Here is a 16,376-nt window from a genome sequence, read left to right as displayed (position 1 = left end):
TTTATAAACTATGTGCCATGTAATTGGTACATCGAAAATATATTCCCAACTATTTTGCAATGTGTATGCTGTTTCTTTTTGGTCCTTAAATGAAACTGGTATACTTTTTTATTTATCACAATTTTCTTTAACGAATTTTGGTCTTTAATGCAGAGATGACAGACAAATTCCTAACTTTCTCCCCCTTCCACTTTCCTCTTTCATTTTTGCAGTAATGCTGCAATTAGTTTAGGATAGAGCAGACATTTCCATAGATTTTTGTTAGCTTTGTGTGACATAACTCCACCAGTCCTATTTATGATATAATTTACAAATATTATACAGTTTTTAAAAATGTATTCCCAAAATTAGTTTTATCAATTAGTATATTTGAGTTTAACCATTATATTTGTTTCAATATTTGTTCCATCTTTTCTGGTTGATTAAACTAAAATTGCAACCGACTTTCTGTTGCTTGTTTTAAATATAGCGATATTTTGGAAATGATTTCAAAGTGAGAGGTTGAAATCTGAATAAAGGGAAAAAGTCAATTCATGAGCACAGGGGGAGCCATTCTTACTAATCTACTAGAGAACCATTTTGCATTTAAGTATAGATTGTGTATTACTGAAGCCTTTAGTGAGAGGTCTAATGCTTTAATATTTAATCATTTCTGCCCTCCGAATTCATATTCATTATATAAATAGCTCTGTTTAATTTTGTCTAGCTTGCCGTTCCAAATAAAATTGAATATTTTTTGCTCATATAATAAAAAATGTAAAAATGTTTTTAGGTGTACGCAGGGCCATAAGCAAAGAGCTAAATTAGGATATGAGTTAATCAGGGTGATTTTTCTACAAATAGATAGCTATTTTCCTTACATGGTAGAAAGATCTAATTTATTTTTGCTAACTTTATATTTCTTTCTTCTGGGATATGAATACAGAGTATGTCCACTTCACCATCAGAACATTTAATTGGTAAACTACACGATAATGTGAAAGTTCTATTTTTTGGTGATCCAATGCGTAATATAGTACACTTATTATAATTGTATTGTAATCCAGAGAGGTTAGAACAATTATCTAAATCCTCTATGAGGCTGTGGAGGGATCCAAATTGTGGATTTAAAAGAAAACATGAATCATCAGTGTACAATGACACCTTTTCTATTTAAGCCCTGGATTTTTAGCCCCTTGATATTATTGTTGGATCTGATTTTAATAGCTAACATTTCAATGGCTATAATATGATATGCCAGTAGTGGACAACCTTGTTTTACTCCTCTTGACAATACTTTCCTAGTAGCCATTATTTACTATTTTTCACCTAGGGTTACTTATTTAACTTTAACCCATTGTATTCAAGGCATTTATATATACATTCCAGTCGTACTTTATCAAAAGCCTTTTCAAAGTCAGCTTCTTAGACTTGCTTTCCATGACAGATCTATAAGACACATTTCTATATGAATTTGATTGGGTCACCCAAAAAGTTACATATTGCAGCTTTAAACACTCTCAAAATCATAGACAGAGCTATGGATGCAAGGACTGACTATCCATGATATAATAATTATAGTTTTAACCATGTTTTGGTTATATAGTGTTTCATTACATTTATTTTGTTTACAAACATTGGAGTAAAACAAGCTTGTGTTCTATTTTGGGTTCTGATGGGCTACAAAAGTTGAAGTAAGTAACCTACCCTGCCGCTATATTGACCCAGACAAGGTTTCATAATACTTTATTACAAGAGACTATTGACAGAACAAACGCAGCGTATGAGGCACTTCTGAATGTTTGCTTTCTTTTTTATAACAGATGTTTGCCTGCGCCAAGTCCCTGTACATCTCTGACACAGACAAAAGGAAGCACTTTCGCCTGGTCCTCAAGCTCTTCCTTGGTAACGGGCAGGAGATTGGCTCCTTCCTCAGTAAGCTGATCAAAGTTATCTCCAAACCGTCCCAGAAGAGGCAGTCTATGAAGAACGCTGACTGTGAGTGAAAGGTGATCCTAAGGTGCCACAATCCCTAGAGTGGAGGTGCAGGTTGCCACTCCCTAATTAGGCCAGACATGTGTCCTTATGATCCAGGAGCACACACTACGAGTCCAGTTGTGTTGACATAGTGGTCTCCTACCCCTTGCGAGATCCAAAGGAAAGGCGCCAGAGAGGTTTGACAGCTGAGTTCAAAAGTGGGGTGACATAGTGTGCACTGTGTGCAAAAGGAAATACCTGCAATTGTCATGCTGCATCAGTCATTAATGAGAATGGTGTATGCTTATTTATGGACTTATTTGTGGTGTGTATTTATGTATTTAAGGTAGGGAAATGTGTCATGTGCACAACATGTGAAAATGAAATATATTTGTCATGCTGCATACTACGGCTATGTGTGTGTGTGCATATGTGTGTGTTTGTGTGCGCATTCGTGTGTACACACGTCTGCATGTTTGCGTGTGTGTACATTTGCAGTGTGTATTTCCACGGGGTCGAGGGTGGCTCTATTCAACCGCTTGCGGTCCCAAACGGTCAGCACACGTTACCTGGCCGTAGAACGAGGGGCCTTTGTAGCCAGTGCCAGACAGTGGACTGCATTTACAGTCACTCTAGGTATGAACAGTTGTCTGAACCACTGTCTCTCAGTCCTCCATCTACACACTCTCTCTCTCTCTTTACTGCTGTGGGCAGAATGACTTGTCACAGCCCTTATGAAAGGAAGAAGTAAATTGTAATGCTGGGACAATATTTGTTTTCCATCTGCTAATACATTCCAAGATGGATTTTCAACCTTTCTCTGATTGGAATCAGATCCCAAAAACTAAGATCAAGCTCACCCCAGAAGTAGACTCCATAGGCTCATCTGTTTTTCATGTTTTCATCCTACTGCTATTCATTCACTTACATTGTTTTAACTTGTCTGTGTGTCTGTGTGTCTGTGCGCAGTGGAGGACCAGCATGCTGACTCGGAGGAGTTCACGGTGTGTGAGGGATTAATCTGCTACGGCTGTGTGGTTCAGCTGGTCTGCACTGACTCCGGGGTGGCCCTGCCCCCCATGGTAAACACACACATGCAATATAATCGGATATCACCTCAATGGTACCATTATGCTGGAGACCTTGATAGCTGCAGTAGGCTGAAGTCTGACCACCTTAATTCCACTGTATTCCATAATTGGGGTATATAATAACGTGTTATAGTTTTTCCAGATGTTATATGGTTTGCTGTACAGCAGAATTCTATTGTTATTGTTGTCTTACTCATATTCATAGGATGGGATTATTTTCAACCCTTCATGGCAATTCGCTGATCAGACCCCTTTCACGTAACCCCAAATTGGCGTTTGAATAATACAGCTGATGGTTTAGAGTAACATTCACCTACATTGTACACATATACATGTTATTTGAGGCAATTTGCTGACATTTTTTTTTTTGCAGAGGCTTGTATATTTTCCTATTTAAACTCTAGAGTGCTCTCCACCACATTTACTGTGTTTTCTTACAGTTTGGTTCAGCTCAGGCCTTTGGAGGGAGCTGAAATAGTGCTAGCCCACAGTCATGCTGAGACTGCAACCCCAGTGATGCTCTCTCTGGTACACTCTTAGACAAAATGGTTTCAAATAGGTTCTTCGGCTGTCCACATAGTTCTCCTTTGAAGAACCCTTTTTGGTTCCAGGTAGAACCCTTTGGGTTCCATGTTGAACCCACTGTGGAAATGGTTTTACATGGTACCCAAAAGGGTTCTACCTGGAACCAAAGAGATTCTACCAGGAACCAAAAAGGGTTCTTCAAAGGGTTCGCTGATGTGGACAGCCGAAGAACCTATTTAGGTTATTTTTTGTCTAAGCGTGTAGCTCAGGACCAGCCAGGAGTTACCTATAATGGGAAGATGATATATTGGCTTTCCCTGACAGGAAGACACAATCTTATTCAGGGGCCTCCTCCAGACATAACATCATCTAAGCCATGTTATTAACAAAGCTATCATGTCGTACATAGATTTAATAGAGGTCCAGTTGATTTTAAAAGAGATTAAGAATATAGATTCCATTAGATTCCTATCATACTAGTACATGTATTTCTTATTGTCGATATTTTTTTTTTTATAGAGAGGAGGACAACGATGTGTCAAAAGGATGATGGATTCCGTTAGATCCTTGTTGTTTTTGGATTCCCTCCAGGTGATCCGCAAGGTGAACAAGCAGCACGCCATCCTAGATGTGGACGAGCCCGTCTCCCAGCTTCACAAGTGTGCCTTTCAGTTCAAGGACAACAGCCAGATGTATCTCTGTCTGTCTAACGAGAGAATCATACAGTACCAGGTTAATATGACCCTATTCACACGATTGTGCCGACCCAAACCTGCGCTTGCTCTGATATTTTCTCTTCTCATTATGCTTTCCAACACGGTCCCTGCAATAGTGGGTGGTATTGGGTAATGGCTTTGCTCGGTTTGACTCAGTAGTGTAAGAAGCCCTCATGAGAGGTAAAATGTCACTTGTGGGACATGATGATACATGTCCATGCTATAACACTCGCAATCGTTATTTAGCCCAGAATTAGGTCACATACCTAAATTAGTAGCTAAGGGATAGTGTCACTGAACCTATTCCTCTGGCCCTGGGTTAACGAGCAGTGAGACAGTTGTGGAATGTGGGGGGGTTCAATGGGAATGGGCCATGGAGGAGTTAACTTTTTTAACTTGGGTCTTCCCAGGTCTCATCCAGTCTGAGGGAGCAGAGCAGAGAGGTGCTGAACGATGGATCATGTTGGACCATCATCGGTACAGAGGCAGTGGAGTATACGTTCTGTGAGGGCCTGGCCTGCGTTCAGGGCGCCATCAGCCCAATACCTGTCATCACAGGACTGGAGGTGTGGTCTTAAAACTACTGAAGCTGACAAAAAAATCCATTGAGGAACAAGGAACTGCAGTGATTCAAATCAGCCTTGTTTTCTGTTCCTGTCAGTACGAAAAATGGTGTCTTTTTTTAATGTAAATTGCACATTTAAGAGATGTGGATGGGGGAAAATGAGTACTGTAAGAGTACTGTACAATACAGTACCTAAATAATACAGTACTAAAACTACTATTGGTAGACTCCCCTTGTAGGTATATCATTCCAGTTTACAGAATAAGAAGTGTGTGTGTGAGGGTAGTAAAATAAGTTTAATGTTGATATGATGATTTGATTGAATTAATGTTGAATGTGTCCTTTTAGGTGAATGGTGGAGGACACGTAGCCATGCTAGAAGTAAATGGAGAAAACTTTGGCCCCCATTTGAAAGTTTGGTTTGGAAATGTGGAAGCAGAAACTATGTTCAGGTACATTTGAAATCTCACAAGTAACTGTTCTTGTTCTATAATCAAGTAACTGCAATGCCTCAACCAGACCAGTGTGGTGTCCTTACAAAGGAGGACACATATAAAATGCACAGTGCAAACTTGTTGTTTCAATTTACTAATATCTATGTACTTGTTGTAGTTATCAGGGTTATAGGCTTAATGGCCCTCTGATCTACTTTAGTTTGTCTTGCTTAGTTGATTTTTATGGCCACTTCCAGGTGAACGTAGACTGTTCCTGAGGATTACAAGCACGCCAAAGAACACTTGGAGAGGCCCCAGTCAAATTTAAAACTTCCGCTCTCATTAATTTTACCACATGAACTCCAGGTGGTACATGGGACAGCACAAGGCCGTTAGAACTTGGTTTGTAATAAAACATTTCTGAAATGTACATTTGGAGGACATTTTCCCTCGGGCTTGGCCGTAGGATTACAATGCAGCCCCAGAAGCTTGACCCAAATATGAAAGTAGCCATTTTGTGATGTACATAGGTATTCAGGTGAACAGAAGGGTCTTTAAAGGGGCAGTGCGGTTAAAACATTTTTTTCCCCATTTCCACACTATGAGGTCAAAATTACACTCTGAAATTGTGAACGTGCCTTTTTTTTGCTTAAGAGCTGTTTGGAAAAAAAAGGCCAGGAACTTTAGTTCATCTTTGATTTGGACCGGTACTCCCACTGCCGGTCCCGCACGATCAAATTGGTACTCCTCATGTTGACATGCACAGGAGAGAGGTAGGTAGTTATGCATGGCCAAAAGCATTTAGAGATTGTACGGTAGTTGTTGGCTACAAGGCAGCAATTGTTTGTTTGCACTTCCACTTGTTTTGTCTTCCATCAGAACAATCACTTTGTCTGGTTTGGCATATGCACAGCAAACTTCAACAAGTTAGCTAGCTAACTACACTTACACCAGCCAGTGAATTTGCAGCTGTCATCGTCCATCAAGGTTCTGGGACTCAGCTAGCTAACGTTAGCTTGTAGGAAGATAGTCAGTTAGGTAACGTGATTAACACCGATTCGTACACATTTGCGCAACCGCTGCATTTAAACGAGACTGCAATGAAAACTAATGTAGCGACTGCATTGGCATCAAAATGTGGTGTGAATTATGTTTCTATTCAAGCGTTGATTGACATGATAATGGACCAATAATATTGGAGTAAAGTTGAAAAAACTGACCCCTCTGACGCTGTATGTTAAATTGTGATGTGTCACAACGTAATAAATTGTGACGTGTCACAACGTAATGTACGGCATTGCATCATGAAACTGATTCTGTGCCATACAGCCTCTTTCCACCAGGTGTAGCCCTTTTCGTAAACTAAAAACAAGAAATTATCAATGGTGAGTGTAATGGTGATTGTAAAGTTAATAACTTGTTGTGAGTTCATCAATCAATCAATTGTTATTTTTTTGTGTAATCATTGCGAGCCATCATGACTCTAAACCCTGTCAGCAGCAGTTTAATTGTGAAGATAAATTTAGCGCTGCCCTAAAAACCCTATTCAAATTCGACACAAACCTTCAAATAGGTATGTAATGAGACATTATATAGTGTTTTATATACATTTTAGAGGTGATAAGTTGGACAAATCGGGTGAAAAAAGCAGTTTTCCCACACGACACTCTTTCACTATTACGCAGTAGCTTTCGCTTCCCCACCCACCATTTTAAAAAGACCCAGCGGAGCTCCATTGCCTTCAATCATGCAGAGATGGGCAGCATGAAGGTGTCGTCATTGATTTTGCTGGCAAGGGGAGAAATTGTGCTTTACAATGGTATTCATATTAAAGTTGACCTGGAAATATTGTTTTTGGGCGCTAAATAAGGTAAAATGTACGGAACAAGCACGATGTACAAAAGTGTGTTAGCTATTGTTAGCTAGCTAACTTATACTATAATACTAGGATACTGACGAGACATTTAGCTATATTAGCGATTCTGACATTGCTTCATTATGTACAGGTACTTAAGTAAATGAACGTCATGTCAATATCCTACGGTCGAAGCTAGCTAGCTACCTTGCTAACTGGATCCCTATAGAAAGTGTAGGCTGGAAATGTTACAGTTTACATTGTGGGTGGCAACCTGACTGTCATTGCCGCCATTCCCAAACGCTTCGCCAGATTTGAACATTTATAAAATAAAAATGTGTCCCTAATTTAATACAACTGTTAATAGAATGTGGTTGTGATAAACAGAGGGCTTTCTGTTTTTGTCCTGCAAATGTGGCTCAAATTTTTTAATGGTTGGAGCTATAAGCTTATTATGACCCCATTCCTGTGAAACCTAAGATTCTTAGGAACACAAGCTGTGTAGGACTTGTTAGAGAAGAGAGTGGACAGGACCAGGCATAATCAGACTGGGGGGAAAAAGCACTGCAATAATTTTCTACACAGAACATCATACACAATTATTGCCAGGTGATTTTCTTATCATTTTCCAATATCTTTCTGAATCATTTCCGTCACTTCAAACCATACTTGCTTTAGATTGAAATACTGTCAAAGTACTTTCAGACTGATTTGTAATAACAGGCCTTCATAGAGCTAAATAGCTTTTTAAACTTTGGCAATTGATGGGGTAACTACTTAAAAATAGTTATTGCTATGTCACCACATTCTATACTGACCAAAAATATCAACGCAACATGTAAAGTGTTGGTCCATTGTTTCATGAGCTCAAAATATTGAGGGAGCATGCATTTGCTGACTGCAGGAATGTCCACCAGAGCTGTTGTCAGATAATTTAATGTTAATTACTCTACCATAAGCCACCTCCAACTTTGTTTTAGAGAATTTGGCAGTACGTCCAACCAGCCTCACAACCGCAGACCAAGTGTAAATACGCCAGCCCAGGACCTCCACATCCGGCTTCTTCCCCTGCAGGATCATCTGAGAGCCAACTGGACAGCTGATGAAACTGGCTTTGCACAACCAAAGAATTTCTGCACAAACTGTCAGAAACCGTTTCAGGGAAGCTCATCTACGTGCCAGTCCTCACCAGGGTCTTGACCTGATTGCAGTTCTGCATCATAACTGACATCAGTGGGCAAATGCTGACCTTCGATGGCCACTGGCTGGAGAAGTGTGCTCTTCACGGATGAATCCCGGTTTCAACTGTACCGGGCAGATGGCAGACACACTGTGTTTGGCGTCGTGTGGTCGAGCAGTTTGCTGATGTCAACGTTGCGAACAGAGTGCCCCATGGTGGTGGTTGGGTTATGGTATGGGCAGGCATAAGCTACGGACAATGAACACATTTGTATTTTGTCGATGGCAATTTGAATGCACAGAGATACCGTGATGAGATCTTGAGGCCAATTGTCGTGCCATTCATGCGCTGCAATCACCTCAACCACCTTGGTCTTATGGGTCAAGCCAAATGAATTCAGCCTCCTGAGGTTGAAGAGGCACTGTTGCATCTTCTTCACCACACTGTCTGTGTGGGGGACCATTTCAGATTGTCCAGTGATGTATATGCCGAGGAAATTATTGTATGTTGCATTTATATTTTTGTTAATTATATAATTAAAGGCAAGGTGTAAGAGGGCAGTGAATATTCAGTTTCAATTTAGCAAAATGATGGTATGGATATGAAAGTGGGTCAGATGTATTGTAGCTCATAGTTTGTTTGTCTGTCCCCCTGGTCCTGTGTGGCTCAGCTTGTATAGCAAGGCGCTTGCAATGCCAGGCTTGTGGGTTTGATTCCTACAGGGGACCAGTATGAAAAAGTATGACAATGTATGCCCACACTACTGTAAATTGCTCTGGATAAGAGTGTCTGCTAATTGACTCAAATGTAAAAGTCTATTTATTTCTGCAGACAAGCTCCCAAACCCATCCAGGATGGGTTCCCTTAGAATCTTGGAACTCCTGGTGGATGAAAAAAACTGGAGTGGCCCCTTTCCATTGACAATTTCTACTAAGTCTGTCGAAGGGCATGGCTTAGCCAATACATGTACTAAAAATAGTCATATATCTATATAGCCCCATGTTCTGCTATGGGGACAAAAGTTATATACAGTACCAGTCACATGTTTGGACACACCTCCTCATTCAATGGTTTTTCTTTATTTGTATTATTTTCTACATTGTAGAATAATAGTGAAGACTTCAAAATGATTAAATAACACATATGCAATCATGTAGTAACCAACAAAACAGTTTAAAAAATATTTTTATTTTATTTATTTGAGACTCTTCAAAGTAGCCACCCTTTGTCTTGATGACAGCTTTGTACACTCTTGGCATTTTCTCAACCAGCTTCATGAGGTAGTCACCTGGAATTCATTTCAATTAACAGGTGTGCTGTGTTAAAAGTACATTTGTGGATTTTTTTTCCTGGGTTACATCATTGCTGCAGGGAGGTATTAAAAAAAATCCACAAATGTACTTTTAAGTGGCTTTGAAGAATCTCAAATAAAAAATATATTTTTTAAACTGTTTTGTTAGTTACTAGATGGATCCAGGGAAGGTGAGAGCATGATAGATTAGCCCTAGCCTACGTCCAGAGTGTTTCCTGTGATTTGTCAACTTCTATTGCAGCTTTATCCGGGGTTACAGCACCCTGGCTTCGCCCGTCTGCACTCACCTCTCCCAAGGTACCGTTCACATGGTCCCCAGCTGCTGACCGGGAATTCCGGGACCTCAAGCACCGCTTCACCACTGCTCCTTTCTTGGTTCATCCTGACCCAGTTCGTGGTGGAGGCCGATGCTTCGGATGTTGGAGTGGGGGCTGTCCTGTCCCAGCGTTCTGCCCTTGACCTCAAGTTACATCCCTGCGCCTTCTACTCCCATCACCTTAACGCAACGGAGAGGAACTACAATGTGGGGAATCGTGAGCTTCTCGCTGTGAAGATGGCGTTGGAGGGGGCAGAACATCTGTAATTGTGTGGACGGACCACAAGAACTTGGAATATCAAGCTCGGTGGGCCCTGATTTTCACCCGGTTTAACTTCACCTTCTCCTACCGACTAGGATCCAAGAACATCAAGCCAGATGCGCTGTCACTGCGCTTTTTGGACCTCGAGACCATCCTTTCCACTTCATGTCTGGCGACGTCACTCTTCTGGGGAATAGGGATGCAGGTCTGTGAGGTGCAGCGTTCCCAGCCGAACCCCGGGGGGGGTTGTTTGTGCCTGATGCTGACCGCTCCTCTGTCCTGGAGTGGACCCACTCCTCCAGGCTTGCCTGCCACCTGGGTTACCATCGGATATCTCTGCGTTCGTCGTCGCCTACACGGTCTGTGCACAGAACAATACTCCTCGGGAAGCTCTGGCTGGTCTTCTTCAACCACTGCTTGTCCCTCACTGTCCCTGGTTTCACATATCCCTGGACTTCGTCATGGGTCTTCCCCCGCCATCCTGACAGTAGTGGACCGGTTTCCCAAAGCTACCCACTTCATTCCTCTCCCAAGGCTACCCTCTGCCAAAGAGACGGCCCAGCTCATGTTGCAGCACGTCTTCCAGATCCATGGACTCCTGGTGGACATGGTCTTCAACCGGGGCCCTCAGTTCTCATCCCGGTTCTGGAAGGCATTCTGCACGCTCATTGGGTCGTCGGCCAGCCTGTCCTCCAAGTTCCAACGGCCAGTTGGAACGAGCCAATCAAGACCTGGAAACGACTTTTCGATGCCTTGTCTCCGCCAACCCCACCACCTGGAGCCAGCAACTCGTGTGGGTTGAATACCCCCGCAACGCCCTCCCCTGCTCTGCTACTAGGATCTTGCCTTTCGAGTGTTCCCTCGGGTATCAGCTCCTGCTCTTCTCTGAGCAAGAGGAAGAGGTCGGCATACCCTCGGCCCAGATGTTTGTCCGCCGCTGTCGTCGTACCTGGAAGAGAGCCCGGTCGGTTCTTAAGACCACCTCCAGGTATCGATGACAAGCGGACCGCCACCGGACCCCGGGTCCCTGGTATCATCTCGGGCAGAGGGTATGGCTGTCCACTCGTGACCTGCCCCTCCGGGTGGAGTTCCCCTTGCTTTATCGGCCTTTCCCCGTCTCCAAGATCATTAGCCCCTCTGCTGTTCATCCGTACCCTCCATATTAATCACACTTTTCATGTGTCTAAGATTAAACCTGTCTCACAGCCCTTTGTCTCCTGTTTCCATGAAATAAACTTTGATGATACTGAATATTAATATTATTATAGTCTGCCCCGTAGATAATCATGGCATTTTGCAATGAGTAGACAGCAGACAGGGTATACTGTAGGCCAGGATGGTCCCCCATGCAAATAGGCTGTTTTGGGCCTGCATCTTCTGGTGACCTAATGCATCTTCTGGTGACCTATTGAAGACAATGCATCTTAATTTGTTATATCATTGTTGTACTATGCATGCCTTTTGTTTGGATGACATGGCAAAGTAGCCTACACACCTGTAGAAGTTCGTTGCTTTCAGGGTCCAGCTCCAACTGACAGGTTGAATACCATGCGCCTTTGTTGTTTTTTGAAGGGGTAAGGGGGTGCGCTCTAGATGATTCTATCAGCCAATCAGGGCTGTATATAAATATATTAACATTTGTATCCCCACGTCCACACAGTCGGACAGAGCATTTCAGTGGCCCAAGAAGGTTCAGGGAAACAAATTCAAAAAAATATATTTGGGATTTATATTCAAAAATTTAACACACACAGTAATTTATTAGACCTAAAGTGAAAATAAAAAGATGGCAAACATTCTCATGTAAAAAAGGAGGTACAGTATTTCAGATGAAGATTCATTTTTATCCTCCACAAAATATGTTCTTTAATTAATCCAATGGATAGGCACATGGTTGCACAATGGAGTTCAAGTGGCTTGAGTACTATTGGAATTGCTTGGCTCAGCTGTCCAACTCTTCAGCCTGTTGTAATGGTGTGCGGAATGTTCCACTGCAGCATCAGGTGTCTCTGAGGTTTTAGGTAATTTGACCAAATCCAAGCATTTGTTCTGATATCATCACCACCCTTAAACCTCACCCAAAAGCTGATATATCATTTGCTAGGGTCTTGCCAAAAGGTTCTGCAAGTATCCTCACCACCGCAAGATCAGTGTTTGTATAACATTGTAATCCACAGTATGCTCTTCGTACCAAGGCTGCAGGAAATGTGTGAGAGAAACATAATCTTCCACTGCCATGTAAATGAAGCTGGATTCATTTCAGAGATTTTGCGACTTGAATCATGACTTGGAAAAAACACTTGACTTGGACTTGAGCATCTATGACTCAGGACTTAACTTGGACTTGAGCTGTATGACTCGGGACTTGGACTTGAGCATCTATGACTCGGGACTAAACTTGGACTTGAGCTGTATGACTCGGGACTTGACTTGGACTTGAGCTGTATGACTCAAGAGACTCGAGAGACTTGGATTTCCCCCTCTCAAAAGAGCAGCACCACCTTCCTCTCCTGTTAAATTATGTTATTACACCGTGAACATACATTTGTGGCAATGACGTTACGCAAAGCGGAGAATCTTAATGGGTTATATGGGAAATGACTGTTATATTCTGTTCTGATCTGCCTAGCACCGCTGCTGTCCTATATTTTCAACACTTGTCACTTGAAAATATGCACTCTTGAGCAAGAGTTTCTGTGAATGTTTATTCTCAGCCAACCACAGACCCCTCAACGCGCATGTAGTGGGCGTGGGGAAAGCAACAACACTTGATTCTAATTGGAAATGTCACAATATCAGTCAAACTGTAGCTGTACTATCAACACTAACTGTAAATCATAATTTGGATGGCCTTTCTATTGGTAATGTTGATTCAACAACCATTTATCTCATGATCTATGAAGTTTATTATGTAGGCGTATGTAGTGTACTAGTAGGCCGAGTGCAAGGGAAACAGAAAATATAACCTGAATTTAAAAATTGCATTGATATTGGTATAAAACACTTAACTGACTTGAGGACTCAAACCCAAAATTAGGGACGTGACTTGACTTGAGCTCTGGAACTTGGGACTTGACTTGGGACTTGACTTGAGACTTGCCCATTGTTACTTGGGACTTGACTCGAGATCCGAAGGGTAAGACTCAAGACTTGTTTAGGACTTGCTAAATTGTGACTTGGTCCCATCTCTGCTATTATTTGTCTCAAAACTGAAAATGTTTGCCCAAGCTTCCTGGAGAACCCATGGCGATTAAGGCCGGGATTCAATCCAATTAAGGACTTGAATACAGCGCTAAACTTTTAAAGACAATTTCAATTGCAACAATGTGCGCGTTCCCAGTGGGTCCTGTGGATGTCAGCTCGAGCTGAAATCGCTGCAGTCCATTGTTTCTCTGTCTTTGAATCCTGGCCTAAACCCCTGTCTAATCTAGTATTGGTGAGTCCATAAGCAGTCTAATCCTTCAAAAGAAGCACGTTTTGATTAACAAGTTGAATCCAAAAAACATTCAGATTTTCTTCTAAACAACTCTGCTTTAATTCTAACTTAAACCACAACTTATTTAGCAATAAGCAATCAGGCCTGGAATCTACAGTAAGAGCTGCCCGACTCACCTCTCTATTGTGTCACTGCAGGTCACCAAAGTCCATGCTGTGTGTGGTTCCAGACGTGTCCGTGTTCAGTGGGGAGTGGAGATGGCTGCGGCACCCCATCACCGTACCTCTGTCCCTCATCCGTCTGGACGGTCTGATCTACAGGAGCACCTTCAGCTTCACCTACACCCCTGAACACAACACCCCCCCGCAGGCCAGAGGGGCACTGCAAAATGCCCCAGAGTCTGACACTCTCATAGACTTCATCCACCAAGAGTTCACACGCACCAACTTCCACTTGTTCATGCAGAACTAGCTAGTACGTCTGGGCTGCATTATGATTCTTTACCCTTCTCCTGAGGTGTGCACTCATTCACTCCCCCTCCTGCATTTAAAAGCATTGGATCGGAGCAAGCATGGCTGGGGGAAGTTTCCACCATATTCCTGACAGCAGCTCATTCCTTTTTCTTCTTCTTTTTTTAGAGTGCTTTTTATGTCCCTCAGGAATGATGTATGTACATGTCGCTAAACACTCTATTGAACAGTTGGATCACATACATACATAGTGCTCCCGAGGCTCCCGAGTGGCGCGGCTGTCTAAGGCACTGCATCTCAGTGTTAGAGGTGTCACTACAGACCCTTGTTCAATTCCAGGCTGTATCACAACCGGCTATGATTGGGAGTCCCATAGGGCGGCGCACAATGTGCCCAGCGTCATCTGGGTTAGGGTTTAGCTGGGGTAGGCTGTCATTGTAAATAAGAATTTGTTCTTAACTGACTTGCCTAGTTAAGGATAAATAAATACATCTATGCAGTAAAGTTACTAAAGTTATTTGTTTTCTCTGTAAATCCCCATTTTGGCATGTCCCAAGTCATGTACGTCCAACTTCTAGGAAGAATTTAACCCACTTAACCCCAAGATTTCACCAAGTTTTCACTATCATTTTGAAGCCCTAGTTATATTGTTGCTTTGGGAAAGAAATTTCAGACGATTTTTTACTTGTATAATGTGGTTAGTAATTAATGTACATGTGTCCCTCAGGTGAGATGGTTCTACTCTTTTTGGACATTTTCTGGTATACGTCAACCCTGTTACCCATAGATAGAAATGTATTAAAAAGTAATAATTTGTTAAGGTTGCATAAAATTGCAACCCCCCCCCCCCCTGCACACAAAAAGCTCCCATTCCCCCTGTCACAAGGGGAGATATTGCTGATTTAAGATTAAATCCCACAACCCTTTTACGGTCAACTCTGTAGCTGTAATATACATTTTATAGTAATCTTTCTTTAAATGTAACCTTTTGACAAGGAAAGCATGTTTATTATGACATAATATGACATCTACTTTGTGCATGACAGTGCTCTTTATGACAGTGTTAAAATTAGGTGAAATAAATAGTTATTTTTGACAAATTACACTACCCAAAAGGCACTCTATTTGTGAAATGACACAGCAGTACTTACTGCATCTTCATTACAATGGTATTCTCTTCACGTCTTCGGTAAGGACAGGAGAGGCCTGTGTTCAAACAACTGTGACATGTTGCCTAAAATATGTACAGTTGGGGTTGGAAGTTAACATACAACCTAGCCAAATACATTTAAACTCAGTTTTTCACAATTCCTGATAATTAATCCTAGTAAAAATGTATTCCCTGTCTTAGGTCAGTTACGATCACAACTTTATTTTAAGAATGTGAAATGTTAGAATAATAGTAGAGATAATTATTTATTTAAGCTTTTATTTCTTTCATCACATTCCCAGTGGGTCAGAAGTTTACATACACTCAATTAGTATTTGGTAGTATTGCCTTTAAATTGATTCACTTGGGTCAAACGTTTCAGGTAGCCTCCCACAAGCTTCCCACAATAAGTTGGGTGAATATTCCTCCTGATAAAGCTGGTGTAACTGAGTCAGGTTTGTAGGCCTCCTTGCTCGCACACACTTTTTCGGTTTTGCCCACAAATGTTCTATGGGATTTAGGTCAGGGCCACTCCAATACCTTAACTTTGTTGTCCTTAAGCCATTTTACCATAACTTTGGAAGTATGCTTGGGATCATTGTCCATTTGGAAGACCCATTTGCGACCAAGCTTTAACTTCCTGACTGATGTCTTGAGATGTTGCTTCAATATATCCACACAATTCTCCTGCCTCATGATGTCATCTATTTTGTGAAGTGCACATGTCCCTTTTGCAGCAAAGCACCCCCACAACATGATGCTGCCACCCCTGTGCTTCACAGTTGGGACGGTGTTCTTCGGCTTGCAAGCCTCCCCCTTTTTCCTCCAAACATAACGATGGTCATTATGGCCAACAGTTCTATTTTTGTTTCATCAGTCCAGAGGACATTTCTCCAAAAAGTACGATCTTTGTCCCCATGTGCAGTTGCAAACCGTAGTCTGGCTTTTTTATGGCCGTTTTGGAGCAGTGGCTTCTTCCTTCCTGAGCGGCCTTTCAGGTTATGTTGATATAGGACTCGTTCTACTGTGGATATAGATACTTTTGTACCTGCTTGATTTTCACACCAATTCACCTCTATGAGACGGAACGCGTCTCCTTCCTGAGCGG

The 16,376-nt window shown here is 41.9% G+C and overlaps 1 protein-coding gene across 4 annotated transcripts in view; it reads left to right on the top strand.

The window, feature by feature from the left end:
- Positions 1 to 15,221, top strand: part of rbpjl (recombination signal binding protein for immunoglobulin kappa J region-like) — a 28,991-nt gene extending 13,770 nt beyond the window's left edge. For 2 of the 4 annotated variants that reach the window (XM_020483095.2, XM_020483085.2), the window contains exons 6-12: positions 1,803 to 1,977; positions 2,455 to 2,592; positions 2,926 to 3,038; positions 4,164 to 4,304; positions 4,699 to 4,854; positions 5,202 to 5,305; positions 13,846 to 15,221. In XM_020483095.2, coding sequence (XP_020338684.1) covers positions 1,803 to 1,977; positions 2,455 to 2,592; positions 2,926 to 3,038; positions 4,164 to 4,304; positions 4,699 to 4,854; positions 5,202 to 5,305; positions 13,846 to 14,119 — 1,101 coding nt within the window. In that variant the 3' untranslated portion in view covers positions 14,120 to 15,221. Of the gene's footprint in view, positions 1 to 1,802; positions 1,978 to 2,454; positions 2,593 to 2,925; positions 3,039 to 4,163; positions 4,305 to 4,698; positions 4,855 to 5,201; positions 5,306 to 5,544; positions 7,109 to 13,845 lie in introns of those variants that run through there. The other 2 variants (XM_031827616.1, XM_031827613.1) reach the window with 1 other exon arrangement.
- The last annotated feature ends 1,155 nt before the right edge of the window (positions 15,222 to 16,376 follow it).

Source organism: Oncorhynchus kisutch, linkage group LG1 (genome assembly GCF_002021735.2).
Source record: "Oncorhynchus kisutch isolate 150728-3 linkage group LG1, Okis_V2, whole genome shotgun sequence".
In the NCBI taxonomy this organism is placed as follows: domain Eukaryota; kingdom Metazoa; phylum Chordata; class Actinopteri; order Salmoniformes; family Salmonidae; genus Oncorhynchus; species Oncorhynchus kisutch.
This window is presented reverse-complemented; position numbering and strand designations above follow the sequence as displayed.